Below are 23,569 nucleotides of genomic sequence, written 5' to 3' on the forward strand. Positions count from 1 at the left end.
GGCGGGCCAATCACAGCGTAGAGATCTGTTTTGAATTTCTGGATGCAAAGCGGGCGGGGTTTTGAAGTTGTGACGACAAAGCTGCGCGACGCTGGAGAAAACACAACAAGAAAGGAAGGCAACAACTATTGAACAGTAGCATGCACTGCGGTAGCAGCAGCTTTCAAGGGAGCGGCCCATTGAAAGTTAAAAATTCTTTTTTCTGTTGCTGTTGTTCAATAAAAGTACATTTAAAGATCACTTGAGGTGATAATATTATACTTTAAAGCGTCACTATATGGTCCATTTACCGATTTAATGCGTAATTAAAAAAACAATTTCCGAAGTTGAGAGGAACACGGCAACCAACGGAGCTCCGAGGCTAACGGCAGCCAGGGCTAACAGCAGCCAGCATGCAGCGGCCCTCTCTGATGGCGATTTTTGACTCAGCATTGGTATAAGTTTTGGAAGGATTAGACTTGGGGTTTTCGTTGAAACGTGAGCAGGAAGAGGCTCTACGCTCATTCATTTTTAAAAAGTATGTATTCGTCGTTTTACCGACAGGCTGTTTGTTTACACTCCCCCACCAGCTTTCTGTCACACTTATTACGGCACAATGAGTTGCGCTCATTGGTCAGAGCGTTAGCCAATAGGCACAGACATGGTTTGAAAAACAATGGGTTGTTCTCATCAACAATCTTCTGATGTCTCATTCATTGGGGCCAGACTAAATTACACGTTTAATCTTACATGTAGTCTGGATTCTGTCATTAAATTCAACATTCTGACTTTTTTCTCATATTATTCTGAAATAAACTTTAAAAATCAGTTAACTTTTTTTTCCCTGGCCCTTATCCTCTTCTGTAACATTAAAATCCAAAATTCTGAGAGTAAAGTCACAATTCTGATTTTTTCCCATATTAAAGTGAAATAATATTCAAAAATCATTTAACTTTCCCCCCCCCAGAATTCTGATTCTCCCCCCCCATTATTAAACTGAAATAATATTTTAAAATCTGTTAACTTTTTTTTTTCCAGTGGCCCCAATCTTATTCTGTAACATTAAGATCCAAAATCCTGAGATTAAAGTCAGAATTCTGAATTTTTACCCCATATTAAAGTGAAATAATATTTAAAAAGCAGTTTTTTTTTCAGTGGCCCTAATCCTCTTCTGTAACATTAAGATCTGAGATTAAAGTCGATATTTTGACTTTTTTTTTCTCATATTATACTGAAATAGAATTTAAAAATCAGTTAACTTTTTAAAAATTTTTTCAGTGACCCAAATCCTCTTTCGTAGTATTGAGTGTTGAAGTTGTCAAATTTGATTATACTGAAATTGAAAACTTGTGGATTAATATGTGAGAGCAACTTAATAGAGGCACTTTATTTTGAAAATCCCTCCAGGAAACAGTTTGTATTTGTAGTTCAGCTTGACCCTCTCTGATGCCCGCCTCTTCGCAGATCTGAAGGATGCGGCGGAGTAGATGGAGGAGGAGGAGGAGGAGATGAAAGACTGGAAGGCGGAGAACAGCATGAACTGGACGGAAAACAGGGAGGATGCGGATTACTGTAGCCTGCCGGTCAGTCTGCCTTCTGACGATGCTTTCGGTTGTTTAGCACCAAGATGTCCGGGTAAAGAGCCCCAGGCCTGCGGTCAGTTCATACACCGACGCGTGATTAATGCAGCGAGCGGAGCTGGGCGTTAATTGTGAGGACGGTTGTGGTTAGTGCGTGATTTAATTGAATAAATGATTTAATTTCACCTTAAAAACAGACCAATCAGACCGAATCTTGTGCCTTTCCGTATTGTGGGTCAACTGCCATAATGGTTTTAGCATCATCCCCACCTGACCTGTTCTCCAGCGCCGCTTCGCTCCTGATGCCAAACTGAGCGCAGCGCCGCCACTCAGACACAGCAGAGATTCTAACGGCTACTAATAAACATGGAGGCTCCGCTGCAGCCGCGCGGCTTCACTGCGCTCTTCTTATGGACCGCGCTGTGCCTGCTGGGCTGCGGGCAACCCGCGCCGGACTCTCCGGGCCTGTCTCGAGCCATCCGCGTGCCACTGCGGCAAGGTGCGCGCGCTGAGCCGCCTGCCGCTGCCTGGAGACGCGGCGCCGCGAGCGCTTCTCCGGCGCGCAGGCGGAGAGGAGCCGCGGAGGGTGGTGCCAGCTTTGTGGACATGATCGACAACCTGCGTGGGAAATCCGGGCAGGGATATTACGTGGAGATGGCCGTGGGCTCCCCCCCACAGAAGGTAAGAAATCTATCCGTTCTACATCTACAAATCCTGTATTTCTCATAGCTTATAATAATTAAAAATATCAATCCTAGTCTGTATTTTGTCATTTATCTTGATATGATTCCAGAATTTTTCATAATATTTGTATTTAAAAAAATGTAATTTAATATAATGATGTTTTAATGCTGATATAATAGTAAAGATGAAAATATTGGATGGTTTATCAATGTAAATACATTTTAATAACAAAAAAATGGGCTTTTGATTTACTCCTAAAACAAGTTTTAAGTTTTTATTTTAACATTAAGGCAGGATTTTCAACTTAGACCTAAAAAGTTCTTCAAATGTACCTTGTGATTGTTCCTGTGTGTGGGTCGGCCCTGCCATGACAGATGCCCTGTGTGTGAAAGCGGCTGAAAAGAAACAGACGGATAATGGAACCATTAATTCTGCGGAGCGAGGACTGCCAGCTGGGTGCAGCTGCGGTGCACAGGCTGGCACACAGAGGGTGACGGCAAAGGAGAGGAGAAACACTTTCTCCCCTTTTATCTACTGTTTCTTTCATGCTTTCCTTTCGTTTTTCGTTTCCTGTTCTATTTACATTGCAGTTTCCATAAAATCTGTAATACTCCCTGCCTGAATTATAGTAAAGCTATTTATATGCATAGATCAAGCATAAATCAAGCAGAACACCGTACTGCTCCACTTGTGAAAGTAAAATCTGTTGGGCCCTTTTTGGCATCAAGACAATTATTCTTATTGCCACATCGCCAAAAGGAAAGGAGAAACAGAAAGGTATGAGGAGGAGAGGACGAACAGAACGAAGGAAAGGTGAGGAAGGAAGAAAAGGGAATGAGCAAAGAACAAAGCGATAAGTGTTGAAATGGAAAAGGGGAAGTGAATGATTGGTGTGGGGAGAAGATATATGTTAGATTAGCTGCCATCAACACCTTTGTTTATAGATGTTGGAGATCGGCCAGTTTTTCAGTGTAGTCCTGTTTCTCTGACCGTGACTAACTGGATGTGCTCTCTTCGTCCTCTGACATGGGAGGTGGCTTGAAGCTCGTCTGCCTGGCCACGTTATTCCTGGACGGGGCCACCTTTTACAGTTGCCTTTTGTAGGGATGCACGATATAATCGGCCCCCTATCGGTATCGGCCTGTATCGGCCTTAAAACTGAATATCGGACATCGGCCACCCCACCGATATTTAACCTGATATTTGATCAGCTTCTGAGTTTCTAAAGTCTAAAAAAAAATAAAAAATACTACTTCTTCCTCAAAAATCCCCCGAAAATTCACGAAATTTTGCCATATTTTTATATGTTGATATATTGACGCGGTATCGATCTATTTCACTAACAAAATCTCACAAGAATTTGCAAAATATCACGAGAGTTTGTAACAGAACGATGAAATTTCATGAGATTTTGAAAGTAAAATAGATCGATACCGCGTTTTTAAAAATCTATTTGATATCAGCATATGAAAATATATTTGAGTATATTATTTTTCAAAGTGTCAGAAATGGATAACAAAACTGCTATTTTCAATGACTACTTATTTTTGTCCAGCTTTAACATCGGTATCGATAATGGTTATCGGCTACATGAGTTTTAAAATATCGGATATCGGCCAAAATCCCAATATCGTGCATCCCTAGCCAGTGTTGTGCCTGAACGCGTTCATTGAACGAAAGTTCATGAACTCATTCATATTTTGGGCGAACGTGAACTGAACGTACTGCATTATTGCCTGATGAACGTTATTGTGAACTCGTTCATTCTGGTGTCTGTGAACGGCACGCTCTCTCAGTTCAACTCCGTTCAATAGGTTGCCAGATTTCTATAAAGCCCTCCAGGCCAAACCCCAGCTAAATCACACCGTAAACAAGCCTTAATATGTAGCGGGAAAAACACCCAATCTGGCAACAGCAGCTACCAGCGTCGTAGCCTACAGCCGCGTGCGTCATCAAAACAAAATGCAGCGTGGAAGCCAAAGCAGCACGGAGGCGACTTAAAACAGGTTTATGACCAGGTGGTCGGTGAGGATGATGGCAACAAGTTTGCCCGCCGGCTTTCAGTAAAAAAATCCGCACTTCAGTAACCTTTAAATTCCTACCTCAGCCTGGTCCCTCAGTTTGTGTTTGTAAAATCTTCTTGAGCAGAGGTCTTCAACAGGAGATCCGCGACCCCTAGAGGGTCTACGGAGGTACTGCATGAGGGTCTGCATGGTTAGTTGATATTTTTATATTCCCCCGCTGCATTTTTTTCCCCCACTAATTGAAATGTCTTTAAATACTCATTAACATGAAATCAACACACTGTAGTAAACAGATAAATGGAGGCAGAAGATGTCTTTCAGTCATCAATGCTCACATTCAGCGACACACAGGAGCTCTTTCAAGCTGGGCACCATTTCCTTCACAACACCTGTCCCATCAACCAGGAATCAGAATCAGAAAAACTTTAATAATCCCAGGGAGAAATTAATTTCTTTACATTACTCCATCTGTAATAGAGTGACTATAGGACACAATTTCATACAATATATATAGTTAGGGGGTCCCCGCTCCATCTCGCCATCAGTTTGGGGGTCCTTGGTCTGGAAAACATAGAAGACCCCTGTTCTTGAGGGTTTTACTATCCATGTAACTTGTTTGTTAAACCTGCCTGGTATAATTTTCCAGGATTCCAGTATTCCTTTTTAGTATGTATTGAAATGGAATTTCAAATGGAAAAAAATATAAAAAAAAAAAAAAACATTTGCACCTTAAAGACTACTTTCCTATTTTTCTTTTAATAATTACTCATAAAAAAGACAATTCAAGCAGCACATTTTTCCTGATGTTTTTGAGAATATACTGTAGGGGTGAAAGCTGCAGCTGCTACTAGTGTGAAGTGAATGGACAGCAACAAAGCGTTAAAGCAACAATGGGGAAATGCTGTCCCCTCAATGCTAATGTAAACCCCGGTTGGATAAGGATTCAAAACTGGATATGAAGATGAAATCTGACGCACAGTTTCAGTGTTACAACTGATAAAATAATTGCCGTCTGTGTTTCTACAGTAGGCTATGGTGTAATTGAGCAATATATGAAAAAAAAAAAGAACTATGAACTAGTTCGTTTTTTGGAATTGTGAACTATGAACTGAACTAGTTCATTTTAAAATGTGTGAACTGAACTTTGAACTAGTTCACGTAGAAAGAGAACTTTCCCAACACTGTCCCTAGCCTTTTGTATCTCTGCTTCTGTCTCACTGAGCCTGGTTCTGCTGGAGGTTTATTCCTGTTAAAAGGGAGTTTTTCCTGTTTACTGTCACTACAAGCATGCTTAGTGTGAGGGATTGCCTTCCAGTCAATGAATGGATGCAATTAACTGGTTTTCCTTAGTTAGAAAACTTAGAATCAATTTGACTGTATGATCTGGTGAACTGTAAAGTGCCTTGAGATGACATGTAATGTGAATTGGCGCTATAGAAATAAACTGAATTGAATAGAATGGGGGTCTTCAACAGGGGGTCCGCGACCCCTAGAGGGTCCACAGAGGTACTGCATGGGGGTCGCGAAAGTTTTGGTTGATTAGACTTTGTTTTTATTCCCCCCTGCAATTTTTTCCACTAATTGAAATGTATTTAAATCCACATTAACACGAATTCAACACACTGTAGTAAACAGATAAATGGAGGCAGAAGATGTCTTTCAGTCATCAATGCACACATTCAGCGACACACAGGAGCTCTTTCAAGCTGGGCACCATTTCATTCACAACACCGGTCCCATCAATGAGGAATCAGAATCAGAAGTACTTTGATAATCCCAGGGAAAAATTACTTTCATTACATGACTCCATCTGTAATAGAATGACTATAGGACCAGTTTGATATAACACAATGTCATACAATATATATATAATTAGGGGGTCCCCGCTCCATCTCACCAATAGTTTGGGGGTCCTTGGCCTGGAAAACGTTGAAGACCCCTGGAATAGATTGATGCAGGAGTCAGACTGGGAATTTACTGGTAAGACTAAATGCTAACAGCTGATAGAGATGGTTAGCATGGAGACAGAAAGGTTTAAGGGGTGACTGACACCAACTCTGAAAGAAACTGAAGCAATCAGAGAAGATGGAGACTGTTCTGGAGGATTCCGTTTTTAATTCCAGTTATTTAAAAGTTCTGCATCAGCGATGTATTTTAATGATTAGATGTGGTCACAAGACTTGCTCTCCAACGGTTTGAATGTTTATTTCTTTTTAGATACCTTCTATTGCAAGCAGTAGCTAACCTCGATGCTCATTAGTACCAGACGATGCAGTTATATTCTCCTATTTTGTCCTTCCAATCAAGATCATTTTAGTGTATGTTGAAATGTGTTTTTTTTTTTTTTATATTCCAGATGTTGCCCTTTTCCCCAGTGTTAGGAACAACAATACAATTAGTGCATTGTGCACAGAAGCCTGGTTTCTAGGAGCAATAATGACCTCTGACCCTAAACAATCAATATGAATGCAGTTGCTAAAAAAAAAAAAAGACTTTATTTGATGCCTGTCAAACTAATTTTTTGTTGTTGTTGTTGACAGCCATGCTTTATAGCCTATAGTACAGTCAAAATGCATTCAGCCATTGATTCGCTGATGGATGATTGATTGTACTTCCTCAATATGAGTTCCATTTAAACAGTTCAAAGGATTTTGAAATATACGTTACCACCCTAATTCATTATGACCTAATCTTGAGACACGACCTTCAGCCCATTTTGTTAATGGCCCGTTAAGCTATCATGTGTTTAGACAGTTGAGAGAAGTCCTAGGGAGGGGATCCAAGCGGTGACCTCGAACCTAACCTTTGGCCCCGTCCACACGAAGACGAACCCTGGCCTAAATGCACAAATTTTTCACCAAACCAGCCTCTCATCCACACGAAGCCGGCGTTTCGGGGGTCTGTAAACGATCTTTTTTTTATTCAGCCTTCAGAGTGGGAAGATTTCGAAACGTCGTTTTTGCGTTTCCATCTTTACGCTCTAACCGCATATTTTTTTTTACAAGCATGCGTCATAGCGTCGCCTCTAAACACGCATGCGCGACCAGTATCACAACAACAATGGCGCCGTTGCTGCTAATGCTACTCACCCTGCTGTCGGGCTTACAACAGAATCTTCTTCTTCTGGAATATCTCCAGGAAGAACAGAGCAATATCGACGACATAGTTCAGCACCTGAATTTGACTTAACCACGAAAATGGGCCCGCAGGGCAACCATGTATAAATATTAGTGCGCATGCCCAACATTTCGTCGCTTATTTTTGCTTTGGCACCACAGCGCCACTTACAGGCCTGGCATACATTTTGCAGCGTTTTCATGCATTCGTGTGGACGCTCACATTTATTTTACGTCTCCGTCTTTACGGCAAACGTTTTGGAAAATATCAGCGTTTCGTGTTTGTTTTGACTTCGTGTGGACGGGGCCTTAGACAGCCTGGTAATAGCATGCTTTAATCCAGAATAGCCTTCCATGATATACTACCTTTAATAACGCCCGCTGCGGCCAATTGATAAGAATGCAGCTTTGTGGTTGCAGCTTTTCAACTGTCAAAATGAGTTTAATGGACCTCTGCTGGCTCGTCCTTGGATGCAAAACAACAGCTTCTCTTCCAGGTTCAAACAAGCAAACAAATTACATGAATAAAATATTAATAAGCTTTTTAAATCCATCCTTACAAGATGAGTTGCAAACATTTTCCCTGAAAACCAGCTTGAAAAATAGCAAATATAGATTTTTCTTTCAATTTTATTGATATTTTTTTAGCAATAATTATAAACATTTAAATGTTTCTGTTGGACTTATTTATTCTTTTTTTTATCCATTTGAATTGTGTTAATCAACACCTAAATTTATATTTTTTTGTGTTGTTTACAGAGTTTATTTGCAGGTTAATAGTTCTATTCATCTTTGTGTTATTATTTTTCCTATTTATTTATGTGTTGTTTTGAGGTATGACAGGAAGTGATGTGGATCATTCCACTTTCTATAAGTGTAGGGGCCTGGGAAAGGACCAGCAGGCATTTAGGGTTTGGGGCCTATGGTTTTTACCAACGCAGGAGAGGTAGGGCAAAAGAAAAGATTGAACTCTGTAATTTTTGGCTGAAACAGAAAATTAACCATTTTAAACCATCATAAAGACTGGACATTAAACTTTATTTTTGCCTGCGTATAAAACCTACAGACTTGAAAGCCACTGCTGTGTAAAAAGGCCTAAATTCCACTCGCATGCATAAACCTGCATGCTGCCTGATACTCTCTATTTTTCCTTCTCTGTGGCGATAAACCCAATTTTTTACGTGTTGCTAAATATGGCATGAGAAAGTTGGTGTCTTGTTATATGTAATATGACAAAATTTTTTTAAATTTTAAAAATTGAGTTTGGTAAATTTGCGTTTGTATCTTAATTTCAGTTAAAGGTATAGAGCAGGGGTCACCAATTAAAAATCAGCGGGGTCGCAATAAAGAAAATCAACAACCAGTAAAGCTCCAAAGCCATTTTTAATTATAATCTGTTACTTTAAACAGAATTGAACACTGAAATAAAATTACGTTTTTATTAGTGCTGTCAATCGATAAAATTTTTTTAATCGCGATTAATCGCATCAATGCCTGAGTTAACTCGCGATTAATCGCATTTTAATCGCAAATTTTTTTTCTGATTGAAAATCATTTAAATACTCTCGATGACATACAAAAAATACATACAGGCTAGGTTTGTGCCAATGTTCTTTTTTTAAAATGAAAACAGGTCACAGACACTGATTTATGCCATAGAAACATATGGCAAGAAGATGGGGAGGCATGTAGCAAAAAATAACAAATATGTAGCCAAAAAAAGGCCCTGAAAACAGGCTGATGTAAAAGACAGTCTTTACAGTTCATACAGTCGTTTGAACAAAGACAAGCATTTTACCCTACTGCTGTAAAATGTAGTACAGTTAACATTAGATGTTAATTAACCAAGATAATAATAAACAATTTTCAATCAATACATCAAAATCAATAGACCGACATCACTAGATGGAGGTAGTCTATGCTCTAGAAAGTTACTTTTCAGCCTCTTAACAAAAATGAGAACACACACACACCCACACACAGACACACCCACCCACCCACACACACACACGATACTGACCTGTGGCGTACACAGACAGCAATAGTGCCGTAGCAGATTCCATTTCACCTCAGTAATCTGTTTGCTCAGCGTATTTCAGGTTGCTACTAGTTACCAGACACTCAACTTGTTTGTTGGTGGTGGGGCTTAAAGAAAAGGCACTAGCGTCACCCAGTGTATGAGCATCTTTTTCCCTTGAGGAGCTCTCCGCTCTAGAAGCCTATGAGAAATGTATACACTGGGGGAAAATAGCCCCGCCTTCCCGCAGGCTGCAGCGGGATGTACTTGGAAAATTGTACCATAAAACCACATAGCGTTAATCTCACGTTAAAAAAATTATCGCCGTTAAAATGGCCTCGCGTTAACGCGATAATAACGCGATAATTTTGACAGCACTAGTTTTTATGCATCCATGTTATACGCTGACTTTTTAAATAAAATATATAAAATAAAATAAAAACATCCATTTTAAAATCTAAAGTGTTTTTTTAAGTAGAGAACAATCTTTCAGTTTGATATACAGACAATTTCCTGATTCACATTTTTTATAAAACACCTGAACTGACCGTTTATTTTATTTATTTTTTATGGCTTAATGAGAGCAGTGGGCTTTAGGCTGCCCTGCAAGGCTTTAAACCTGGGTTTGAATGGAGACTAAGCCATTCTAAAGCACATATCAAGGTGCTCATTTTGAGCCTGGATCCAGATTTATTTTTGATTCTGTTCATGGTGGAGAATCCTGCTTCACAGCAGCAGGTTGAACCAAACTTACTCTAAATGTGCAGGGTCATCTTTGAGCACGCCATTTCACTTTTCTTTCACCAGTTCGATGCAGTTCTTGCAGCAGTGCACAGTTTCTTTCCCTTTTTCTCATCGTCTTCTCCTTCTTTTCAATCGCCCGGCTTGCCACAGGTTTGCCTGCTGTGTCTAAAAGTAGCTAGAAGCAGCAAGCAACCCAGACTGACAGCAGCTCATTGGCTAATTGGCATCACATGTTGCTTAGTCCAGGAGGGCTTTACCCTACAAACAGGATAAGCAGCGCAAGTGAAATTAGACACTGTCGTCAGACAACATACGGTCATTTATAAATGTTTTAAATCAGGTTGGGTCCAAATCCGGACCATGGTCCGCTAATCCTTGACCTCTGGTATAGAGGACGATCTTTTATTTCCTGGTGGATCATCAAACTAAGTGGTCCTCTTAATTGCCAATCATTCTGGTGATATGTTAACGTAAGTCCCACCTATGTGCTTTACCCGTTAGCCATCATTTTCTGTGCATGCACACTTTTTAGCCACATATCTGTGGTTAGCTACGGTTTCAGACGGTCATTGAAGCTCACCTTTCTCATCGCGGTTCTTTGAAAATGCCCGAGGTTCGTAAGAAAAGAAAAGGCCTCAGAAGAGGCAGATATATCCCACAATGCTATGGGGTCTGCTGTCACAGTGGCCTGCTGTTGCCTTAAGCTGTCGCTACCCGACAGCAGCGACTAATAACAAAGATGGCGCAGGCACCGCAGATAGGAGGAGGAGTTATGTGACCAACGGAGCAAAAAGTAGCAATCATCTGTTCGAACGGACAGTTACCTGAGTTCGCTATGAAGTCCGCTATATATATGAGGTATTAGAACAGCACATTTTAAACAGAGCGTGCAGGAGAAGAAATGGGCTCGTGCTCTTGAACGAGGGCGGCTATTTTAAAAGAAATCCTCCACAATACCTTTATTAGCCCAGCCCCAGTCAGGATATTAACATTTTAATATCAAAACCATGACAGATATTTTGCTCTTGATATTTGCCCATTCGGCCTCGGCAGATGGCCGCTCACACTGAGCCTGGTTCTGCTGGAGGTTTCTTCTTGTTAAAAGGGAGTTTTTCCTCTCCACTGTCGCTACAAGCATGCTTAGTGTGAGGGATTGCTGAAGAGTCAATGAGTCGATGCAATCAACCGGTTTTCCTTAGATTGAAAACTTTGAATCAATTTGACTGTATGATCTGGTTGTACTGTAAAGTGCCTTGAGATGACATGTGTTGTGAATTGGGGCTATAGAAATAAACTGAATTGTATTAAATTGAATTAGTTTAGTTGATAGGGCAAAATAAAGATGTATGGTTGGTTTAAATAAACATCAAAACATCATAACCAGTAATAATATGAGCATGTTATTATTATCTACCGTAATTAGGATTCCAACCAAAGGTCAGGGGTCAGAGACTCTTCAGAGTGTTTTCATTGTGTTACAGAAAAACATGAAACAAAAAAACAGGAGAATAGTTTATTGTTTAAAATATATTAAGAGCTGCAGAACCAAAGAGCCACTTGTGGCACTGCCTTAAATGAAGCAAAAATTCCAAATAGTTTATTTTCATGAAAGGTTTTGTTTGTTTAAATTGAAAATTTGTATTTTTGGTTTGAAAAAATAAATATATAGTAGATATTAGGGATGCACGATATAATCGGCCCCCTATCGATATCGGCCTGTATCGGCCTTAAAACTGAATATCGGACATCGGCCACCCTACCGATATTTAACCCGATATTTGATCAGCTTCTGAGTTTCCAGTCCAAAAAAATAAAATAAAAATACTACTACTTCTTCTTCCTCAAAAACTTCTTTTTTACAGACTTAAAAACTTCTAAAGACGAGGGAAAAAATATTGATGCATTAAAATATCACAATATCTTCATATGCTGATATATTGCCATTTAAAAACACCATATCAATCTCTTTTACTAATGAAATATTGCTATATGTCATCGTTATGCTACGAAATCCCCCGAAAATTCACGAAATGTTGCCATATCTTTATATGTTGATATATTGACGCGGTATCGATCTATTTTACTAACAAAATCTCACAAGAATTTGCAAAATATCACGAGAGTTTGTAACAGAACGATGAAATTTCACGAGATTTTGAAAGTAAAATAGATCGATACCGCGTTTTTAAAAATCAATTTGATATCAGCATATGAAAATATATTTGAGTATATTATTTTTCAAAGTGTCAGAAATGGATAATAAAACTGCTATTTTCAATGACTACTTATTTTTGTCCAGCTTTAACATCAGTATCGATATCGGTTATCGGCTACATGAGTTTTAAAATATCGGCATATCGGATATCGGCCAAAATCCAAATATCGTGCATCCCTAGTAGATATATTATATATAAATATATAGAAGATAAAGTAAATATCTACTAAATGATAAAATAAAAGGGTTCTTTGGGATATCAGATCCATCCACATTCATAATGCAGAATTATTACATATTTTTAGGTTCTTTTTAATGAAAGCCAACCGTTTTAATCAAATCAAAATTAGAACTTAAATAAAACTGATAAAAACTGTAACAATTGGTTAAAAAAAGATGAAAAATGTGATCCTGGAAGTACCACCTTAATTTTGAAATTATTATTAAAGAAAAGAAAAAAAAATGAAATGGATCCAATGGAAACTATCAGCAATCACGATTCTTCCAGAGCATATAGTCATTGGATTTTTATTTTTATTTTTTGCATTATGTCTTCAATACAGCAATCATAACAGAGGCCAGGACCAGTTATATAGACCCAACAATAGACTTTAAAATACTTGTGTTAGTCTATAAATCTCTGAATGGCTTAGCACCTAAATACATCACAGACTTGCTATCAGTGTATCAACCCTCCAGACTACTCAGGTCTTCTGGCTCCAGCCTGCTCTGCATACCTAGAACCAGAACTAAACACGGAGAAGCAGCATTTAGCTCCTATTCTCCACTTATCTGGAACAAACTTCTAGAAAACTAAAAGTGCGGAAAGCCTGAGTTCCTTTAAATCAAGACTAAAAACACATTTGTTTAGGATTGCCTTCGACTGTTCTAAGTAAACAGTTCAACTGAAACATATTTTCTTTAGTCCAACTGTTTTTAATATTCTTTTTTGTTTCTGCAGTTTTTTGTATTTTATTTATTTTTTATTTTTTCCTACTTGCTTTGATTCTGTTTTATCTTCCTGTATTTTGATCATGTAAAGCACTTTACATTGTCTTTGTACTGATTTGTGCTATACAAATAAATTTGCCTTGCCTTGCCTTCTACCGGGGCTCTGGCCCCCTGTCTAGAACCACCCATGCTGGCAAACCTTTGGAAAGTTTCAGAACACCTGCCCCACACAGACTGGCAGGAAAGCCGGCATCCATTTGGATTTAAACAGGAACGAATCATTTATGAGTCTCGGTAACCACAAGAGAAAACATCCTCATAGTGAGGACGGGATCTGTTCCAGAAAGGAGAGGAAGACATACATGTTGGTGTTGCTGCGATGAGCCCTGAATAAATGCATGAGCTGAAAGAGGTAGCTCTATCCTGCACAGTCAGCACATTTCTGTCCAAGACACAAAAGACGCAGAGTGTAGCATTATGACTGACTCTGGGAGTGTTTGAGAAGGCTGCATGTGGATTTTCATCTGAATGACTGTGTGTGTTAGAAAGAGAAGAAGCCGGACGGCGTCAGGATTTATTCTGGGCTGTCAGGCCTGGCCCATGAGACAGTACTTCTCTGGGTATTTTAGGAGCCGATCCATTATTGAACAGCTTGCTTTAGCTCTGCGGCTGCCCTCTCCTCACCGTCTCCCTTTGGATCCGCCCTGGCAGAGGAGCAAATCTGAAAAGCTACCTGTGAAAAATCATGAATAAAGCATTGCCCAGTCGTATATTTCTACCCCTTCTGTGTCTGCGCTCCATTCACACATTCGCTGACTGTTTTGACTGAATGCGCAAAATATGATACTCACATTGAGATGCAGACAGAAGAGGAGGAAATGGAAGAGAGGGGGTAGAAGAATACGCAACCTGAGAGGCAGGGAGGGGAGACGGACAGAGAGAGAGAGAGGACAGACAAGGACATCTGGGTCAAAGACAATAGACTGCATGGCTCTACAACACAAGGAGAGATGATATAGAGAAAATCGCTTAAAATCAACATGTTTGCTTGTCATAACCAGCCGTCGCCCACTAACAGGTAATTTCTGGGTCTGTTTCTTTAGTTGAACATCCTGGTGGACACAGGAAGCAGCAACTTTGCTGTGGGGGCAGCTGCACATCCCTTCCTGCGCAGATACTACCATCGCTCACTGTGAGTTATCACCTACTTTATCATGTTCCAGCCACAAGCTCCGATGTCTTTGATTGTTTTTGATCTTACAACCAGAGGTTCCCAACCATTTCAGCCTGTGATCCCAAAAATCTGAAATCCATTTACTCTACATTAGGTTTTATTTATAGTGAAGTGATCAAAAGTGATTCTTGATTTAAAAGAAAAAAACGATATGACCAATGGTGATGAACTTGGCAGTAAAAATGACAAATGACAATAAAAGTTGACTAAGTCTAAAAGAAGATTTCAATCTAAATGCAGAAATAATATGGAATAAATGAATCTATAATTGAATAACAATTTTTTCTTGTATTTGCAATGAAAATACACAAATTATTATCATTGATGGGGGGGGGAATCTAATTCAATTTTAACTTTGAAGCTATTTAAAAAGTTGTTGAGAATAAAAACAAAAAACAAACTTAAAGATAAATATTTTTGTATGTAAAGTAAATACATTTATGTAAAATTCAATAAAATGTGTAAATTGCACGATTTAGTTTTTATTTATCAGCAACTTCTCTGACTCAACACTGTCAACCTAAAAACAAATGGTGATGACGTCTAATGAAGTTGACAGATTGCCATAATACCTCGATTAGGGGTGTAAATAATAATCATTTTGTATCGATGCATCGATCCAACAGCCGACGATCCAATGCATCGAAACGTCAGCAAGAGTATCGATTCATGTTTTTTTTTGTTTTTTTTCCTCTGGTCTGTTTTTATCCATTTGTCTCTGGATGTAATTCTGACTCCCGTGCTGCGGTGGCGCTAAACCTACTTTGCCCTCCTACCTCGCTTTCTTTAGCCACAACCATCTTTCCGCTTGCAGTATTTTTTGATGATGCAAGTCCTTTCAGAATCTATAACGCAGAGGGATTATTATTTTTCAGTGAATGAGGTTTTCATAGGCCTAGGTGGAGTTCAACTTTGCTAATTCTGTTTTTTGCTGTTGTTTCTTAAATAAAATGCGTTACGATATTACAGCGTTCAGTGATTTTTTTTCAAATTTTAAACATTGTCTAGCCTGTAAGTAAAAAAAAAAAAATAATTACCAATTAATTGTATTGTATTCGTTTATTTGTTTATTTATTATTAGGATCCCCATTAGCTGTGCTTTACACCCAGCTACTCCTCCTGGGATCCACATCATTAAAATACAGTATACAATGTAAATTCATAAACATGTTTGACAGATGACAAATATTATATACATATCAATAAGACTGAACATTCATAGAAAAGGGGAAAGTTACAATTTAAAATTTTAACATTTAACATCGTATTGTAGTGTATTCTTGAGGAAAATGATACTGAATTTAATCGCCATGACGGTTTTGATTTACACCCCTAACCTCCATGTATACAATTTTATTCCAAAGGAGGCCATTTTGTAAATCATCAGTTGCTAATAAACTTTGAAGTACACCAAAATAAAGCATTTATTTTTCAAATTTTCCTCTTGCAAATTTTCAGTTATGATATTGACAAAGTATGGTTGTGACGTACAACCTAAAAAGAAAAAAAGAAAACAATAACATAAGCTTTCCAGAGCTGGCTAACCCTGCTAGCGATAAAGAAGGATGAATGAAGGGGTCCTGGGTCCTCAGGGATTTCTAGCCCCAATTATGCCTTTTTTGTTTGTTCGTTTTGTTTTTGTTTTTTTTAGATTCTTTAAATATATGACGGTGTTGACAAAAAGGCACAACTTCAATTGAGTTTGAAAATACATTAAAAAAAATGTTTTTATGCATTTGTTGATATTTATTAAATGATCTATTTGAGTTCTCATATTTAATAGTTTCGACATAGATATAGATATTTTGAAATTGTAATGTAATGTGTACAGTTCTGCTTCATTACCAGGGCTTTTCCATCCACGATTCACATACTTCATAATTTAAAATCCAAGATATTCAGCTAACACCATGAAAGCCTACATTATCCAGATTAGTTTCTCGTTTATTTGGTTACACCTTGGTTGTAACGGGTGGTTATTTGAGTCACTGTTGCCCTTCTGTCAGCTCGAACCAGTCTGGCTGTTCTCCTCTGACCTCTGGCATCAACAAGGCATTTCCGCCCACAGAACTGCCGCTCACTGGATGTTTTTTCTTTTTCGCACCATTCTCTGTAAAACCTAGAGATGGTTGTGCGTGAAAATCCCAGTAGATCAGCAGTTTCTGAAATACTCAGACCAGCCCTTCTGGCACCAACAATCATGCCACGTTCAAAGTGACTCAAATCACCTTTCTTCCCCATACTGATGCTCGGTTTGAACTGCAGGAGATTGTCTTGACCATGTCTACATGCCTAAATGCACTGAGTTGCCGCCATGTGATTGGCTGCTTAGAAATTAAGTGTTAACGATCAGTTGGACAGGTGTACCTAATAAAGTGACCGGTGAGTGTATTATTCTTCCTCTAAAGTTCATCAAGCAAATATGTTCTGTTCCTTATTTCAAGAATCACTGTTTAATAAGTTTGACATAAATGTATTTTTAAATAAAATGTATTTATTTAATGTTTTTAAATCTATTTTCCTTATTTAAGGGGACATTTAATCATGCATTTTACAGTTTAGTGGTATATTTGATGTAAAATAATGGGATAAATTCTACATTTACTTAATCTATGAAACATTTATTTCAACCATGGGACATCCGTATATAATAAATACTCCAGGTGAAATCCATCTTTATAAACGCCTCTTATAGTCCAACAAAATGTGGCAGATACATGTAAATCTGGAGGATAAAGATACTCTGTTAAGAAAAAAATATCTTGTATTGAAACAAAATAGCTTTTATTTGTATTATATATATATATATATATATATATATATATATATATATATATATATATATATATATATATATATATATATATATATATATATATATATATATATATATATATATATATATATATAAAAAAAATTTGGAGAAATTCAAAGGTGGTTATGTTAGGTTTAAAGCTTGCCATATAAAATATGCAGACGATGCTCTGGTCATATGAGACTCCATCGTAAAAATGCTTTGTGTGGAGAAAAACTTGCTCCTCATTACTCTGAAACCAACTCCATGCTGTTCATGTTACAGACTCTGCATCACACTGACAACACCAAACCAAAACAATGCAAAATTCCACCATACATATGTAATGCTCTGAACTTCCATATCGGTGCGTTTTCACACAAAGTTTTTCCTCCCTCACTGTTTACATTTGATCACTGCTGCACTTTAAGGAATGCCATGAAAGCTTTACAAAATCTAATTTCGTTTTGTATACACTCCGTTTATACAAAACGACAGTAAAAGTTGTCTAAGTCTAAAACATGGTGGTGGCAGCATTGTACTCTGTTTTTACAGGGAAATCAGTTGTACATGCTTAATTGGATGAAGCTAAAGATGTTTAATCCTGGAGGGATTTGGATTGGGTTGGGATAGACTTTAGACGGGGAGGACGGTTTACTTTTAGTTGGACAACAATTCTTTACAAACTGTACAGCAAGAGCTACAGTCGAAAGATTTGGATCAAAACATACGGTGTGCTTGAAGGTCAGTGACTAAATCCAATTGATAATGTGTGTCAGGAACTGAAAACTATTCACTGAAGCCCACCATCTTGTCTGATGACCAGAGCTATTTTACCAGAAAGCTAATGACAAACTTGTCAGTTGGAAAAAATGGAAATCTAGATAAGTCATTTTTTCTTAAAATGAGTGCATTTGTTCTTGGATTTTTGCCAATGGAATAAGACAATTTACACTTAAAATATGGTAAGAAAACACAATTGGTTTGTCTTGTTTCGAGTGCATATTATATAATTATCTTATTTTAAGAGTAAAAACACTCATTCCATTGGAAAATCATCTCATTTACCCACTCAAATTAAGGCTAAATACACTTAATTTAAGAAATTTTTACTTATTTCTAGATTGTTTTTCCAGTGAGACATCTCCCTAAAAGACTTGCAACCATAAGAGCAGCAAAAAGGGGGCTGAATGCGATTACACTCAACATTATTTACACAAAATCCACTGTCCTTTCTATATGCTTACTCACAATAAATCCCAATGAGATGTATTAAAGGTGCTAGCAGTAACAAAGAAATGTGGAAAATAAGAAGACATATTTGGCTCTGAATGCTACAATCAGTAACCACTTATTTATGGATCTAACTGACTGTTTTCTCTTGTGTTGGTGCACAGCTCCAGCTCATACCGAGACCTTGGCAGGAATGTGTACGTTCCCTACACTCAGGGCCGCTGGGAGGGGGAGCTGGGCACCGACTTGGTCTCTGTGCCACACGGCCCTAATGCCACGCTGCGTGCCAACGTCGCTGCAATCACCCAGTCAGACCGCTTCTTCATCAACGGATCAAACTGGGAAGGAATCCTGGGGCTTGCCTATGCCGATATAGCTCGAGTAAGCATTATAGAGATTACTTATCTGGTAAACATCAGATGTTTGTTTTAAAGAGGAGCTGTGGAGTAAAACTTGCAATCGTTTCAGCAGCAAAGAGCATCTGGAAGAGTTGCTCCTTATGTTACAAAAGAAGGAAACTTCACTAGACCTTAGTTATTACCAGGATTTGTCCTGCTCACAATAAGTGTATATTGCATTAATTCCTCTCTAGTAACATCTGCAGTTGAAATGATCTGTATTATTAAAGTAAGCTTCACCACCAGTATCAACGTTCTGCAATAACCTCACGGACACTGAATACCTCATGGATAACTCTGAACAGGACAATGGTGTTTACCACATGGCCAGTTTTAGCTGTTATCAGCTCATCCAGCCATCATTTAAGCACAGTGAAATAAATATATAAACAGCAATTGTTTTAGGGATGGAATTTAGCAAAATTTTCCCTCTAAGGTAAGTCATTTTTTACTTAAATAAGTTCATTCGTTCTTGGATTGAGGAAGTAAAAGAGACATTTTGCCAGTGGAACAAGACAATTTACACTTAAAATCAGAAAACACAACTGTGTTGTTTTATTTCAAGTTCATATTATCTAATTATCTTATTTTAAGAGTAAAAAAAACGTATTCCATTGACAAACTATCTCATTTACGTACTCAAATTAAGGGTAAATACACATTTCTATCAGAAATTTTAACTTATATCTTTCACTTCATTTTTATTTAAATTTTTGCAACTTACACAGACATATACATACAAGCCCACATTCAGGCTGCTGCTCTGTACAGTATACTTAAAAAAGAACAAAACTTTGAAAGCATATACAACAAGTTAGGCTTACAAGTAAAGTAGGTCACTTGGTTAAACATAAGTAACTTACAAACATAAATGTAGTTAGTAATTAAATAAGCAGCACCAATGGAAATAACAAAAATTAAATAGAAAATAATAAGTAAAGATAGAAAAGTACAATAGAAATAAAATAAAATACAATGAAAGAAAGAAAAATTAAATAAAAAAAAAAAAAGGTTTTACAGCATTAATATGGTCATGGCCGGTTTCCACCTATTAACAAATATGTCTTTTTGAAGCCTCAGGCAATAAGTTATTTGTTCCATATTATAGATTTCCCAGACCTTTTCAATCCACATTTTGTATGTTGGCGGGGCGGCTTCAACCATTTAACTGTGATGCATTTAAAAGCTGCAATCAGTAATATTTGTAGAAGGTATTTTTTTCCTCTTCCAGTTAGGGGTGTGGGAAATAATCATTTTGGCGATATATCATGATATTCGGCTGCTCAATATAATATAGATCTTTCACTTCTTAGTATCGATAAAAAAAAAAAAAATGGTTACATAAAACATTGATGGGAAAATGGGCTACCTCTGCACCACCACTCTGGCAGAAAGCGCTGTGGAGCCCTTTAACTCTGCGTGCAGCACCAAATCTGTATTTGAGGCAGTCACAGTGGAAGAAAACCTCAAACAACATGGATAATAATACCTAATCAATATTTTCTGATGAAAATATACAGCACTTGCTGTTTTATCTCATCATTTGATTTTGAAAGCTGGGGAAAATATGGCAATATATAGTGATACTGCAATATCGTGAAAATATTGTATCGTGACCCAAGTATTGCGACATGTATCGAATCGCAATACTACTTCCAGTAATGTATTTTGGTAATAATAGGGTGACCATATTTTCATTTGGGAAAACCAGGACACCTTGGAGCGGGGGGGGGGTTGATTGAAAGAACAAATGTCTCATCATCGGGATTTGCTCCGTGATCAAAGGAAATGTTACTTGGCGCAGAACAGTGGTGAAAATTGGAAGCTCAGTTTAATATAATACAACTCTGTGAATAGTTCCGTCTGAAATGAATGAAAATAGTTGTTTTAATGGTTACTGAGTCAGATATTTGGCGGTAATGTTGATTTTGGCTGTAATTTAAGGACAGATTCTAATAGATCTGCAGAGTGGGAACTATAAATCTGATAGGAGTTAAAATTTTTTATTGTTGTTTTGCACAATATGCTTAACTAAGTATTTTTTGTTGTTGAATATAAGAGATTTTGCAGATATTTTTTTATACATACATTGTTTAGATTTACTTATATATTTCTACACCTTTTATAGAATAGAATAGAAAATCCCCCAAATTTACAGCAGCAGAAAGATTATTGAAAATGGTCACACAAATGAGGACCTTAGAAAAATGTATAAGAATAACATAATAGGGAAGAGTTCAAATATAAAAAATTAAATTCTGTAAAGTGTTTTAACAATATAAAACTGGAGAATAAATAACCAATATGCAGCTATGGACATTTTTACAGTAATGGATATTTGAAAATAGCAGCAACATCAGAGATGTGCAGAATGACAGCAGCAGCAGGTTATTTAACTGACTAAAATTTTTCTATCATTACATTTGATTTTATTTGTTCCTGCTCCCGGTGGTTGGAATCTTTATTCCACTCTGGATTCTTGTGAGTGTAGTCTTTGTTCACTTTAACTTTTTTTTTAAATAAATAAATAAACAAACAGTTTTGAAAACCTCGGTATTCATTCTTTTCCTGCTTTGTGTGTCAACTTTCACGGTTGCTAAGTAACAGAGCATACGGCAGTAAAACCCGCCGAAGGGTGGACCTGTTTGAATTTACAGCCAAAACTCTTCCGGCCTCCTTATTTTCAAGGACTTCGAAGGACCCAGTCTAGGTAGACCGCGTCCTTGGAGGATGCAGCCCAGGTTTTCGAACAGAGCCTCTGATTAAGAACAGGGCTGCCCGCACTGACGCGGCTCAGGGATTACGTCACACGGAGCGTCGTGCGCAGTGAAATCAGGACATTTCCTCACTTTCTAAAACCCGGGACGCCCGGGACAGGACGTGAAATACGGATATGTCCCGGGAAATACGGACGTTTGGTCACCCTATTACGGTAATAATCCAAAAATGATTTTACTTAGTTCTAGATCGTTTTTCCATTGTGTGTTCAGCTCATGTCTGTCCATAATTAGACACAGACAAACATGAAATTAATAAAGTCAATTTCTCACCACACTTTGCACTTATTGTGCTTCTTTTACCCTTTGAACATAACAGCAACTTAAAAACTTATCAGAAGTTACGATAACTAATAGCAGCTGCCAAGTGGGTTTGCAGGTTAGCTTAGCTAGCCTAGCAGCCAGACTGGTCGATCAGAGGGACTAAAGACAAATTTAAAATCATAATCTTGATCAACAGACTACATAGATATTTTTCAGTGTACTTTGCAGGTTAAAACATCTTTAAATGACCCAATTAACGAGGGATGACCGACTCCATATCCTGGGGCTCTAACCACTTCTACATAGATTTAAAAGTTGGATATTTCTTGATAAAACTCACCACACAAAACTAATTTTTGGGAGTACTTTCTGGCTGAAAAACATCTTAAAATATATTTAAAATATAATTATATTTTCAATATGAATGTCAGTCCCATTTAGTTTTTTGAGGGCTACACCTGGATAATATGTTAAAAGTGAGAAAAACTGTTTTGGGAGAAAAAAAGAAAAATTAATGCAGGAAAAGATGTTAAGGACAGATGCTTTATACCTCATACTGGTTACTGATGTTTTTTCTACAATTCTTGAAAATAAATTTGATATAAAAGTTTTCTAACTAATGGTAACAGTGTTAAATATACCTTTGCATAAACTGTTTTTGCTATATGGAAAACAAGAAGGTGGTGCATCACTGAATCCAACCACAAGGAAATGAACTGTCTGGATGAAACAAATATTTCGATTTTTTTTATTTATTTTCTAATACCAACAGGCCATAAGCTTATAAATAATAAAAGCAACATGTCTATTTTTTAAATATGAGTTAAAAAAGATAATTCCAAAAAAATATAAGGAGTAGAAGTAAACAGTTGTCTAAAAGATAAATACTCCATCAAAGTTTAGAGAGCCAAAATTTCTATTTAAGTAAAGTAATGGAGTATCTGTAAAGACAAAGAGCTTAACTAAGCAGGCTGCACTTTAAAAAAGGTCAGGCTGTAAATACTGCAAGGAGGTTAGCTCTGTGCTGACTGGTGAATAACGTCACAAACTAAATATCTTGGAAAAAAAAGTTCAACCCCACTGTAGCAGTTTTTGTAAAGTGCCAAAGTGTTTGTTTTCCCAAACAAACACATTATTTCAACAAGATCAACCCAGAGTAGAGCTGAAACGAGAAGTCTCTGTTATTATGAACAGATATGTTTGCATTTCATGATGAGAATCTCAGATGCTAAAATAGAAAACAGATGTTTTCAACATTCTTAGTTGTAAAACAGGGTGCCTGAAGGACAATGTCATGAGTTCAATCGGCTGGATTCAGTGCACAATTATATGCAATATGCTGATGAAGATTCTCAGTCATCCAGGTCATAGTCATTCCGTAAAAGTTTAAAAAACAAACGGAATGATTATATGCAATTATCAACAAGGTCTTAAATGAAAATTAAACAAATCTAATTTATTTTTATTCCAAGAGGAAGCTGCCTTGAAACCTGAAGAATAAAAACAGTTCATACTGCTTAAGTCATTTAATTTGCAACAACAGAAACTTTCTCCATGTC

General features: G+C 37.5%; 1 protein-coding gene across 1 annotated transcript in view; it reads left to right on the forward strand.

Moving 5' to 3' along the window:
- The first annotated feature begins 1,414 nt into the window (after positions 1-1,414).
- Positions 1,415-23,569, forward strand: part of bace1 (beta-secretase 1) — a 30,252-nt gene continuing 8,097 nt past the window's right edge. Inside the window, exons 1-3 of the mRNA XM_038273400.1 lie at positions 1,415-2,240; positions 14,414-14,502; positions 18,736-18,952. Coding sequence (XP_038129328.1) covers positions 1,926-2,240; positions 14,414-14,502; positions 18,736-18,952 — 621 coding nt within the window. The 5' untranslated portion in view covers positions 1,415-1,925. The remainder of the gene's footprint in view (positions 2,241-14,413; positions 14,503-18,735; positions 18,953-23,569) is intronic.

The sequence above is a fragment of the Cyprinodon tularosa genome, unplaced genomic scaffold, assembly GCF_016077235.1.
Source record: "Cyprinodon tularosa strain WSP-4 unplaced genomic scaffold, ASM1607723v1 ctg87, whole genome shotgun sequence".
In the NCBI taxonomy this organism is placed as follows: domain Eukaryota; kingdom Metazoa; phylum Chordata; class Actinopteri; order Cyprinodontiformes; family Cyprinodontidae; genus Cyprinodon; species Cyprinodon tularosa.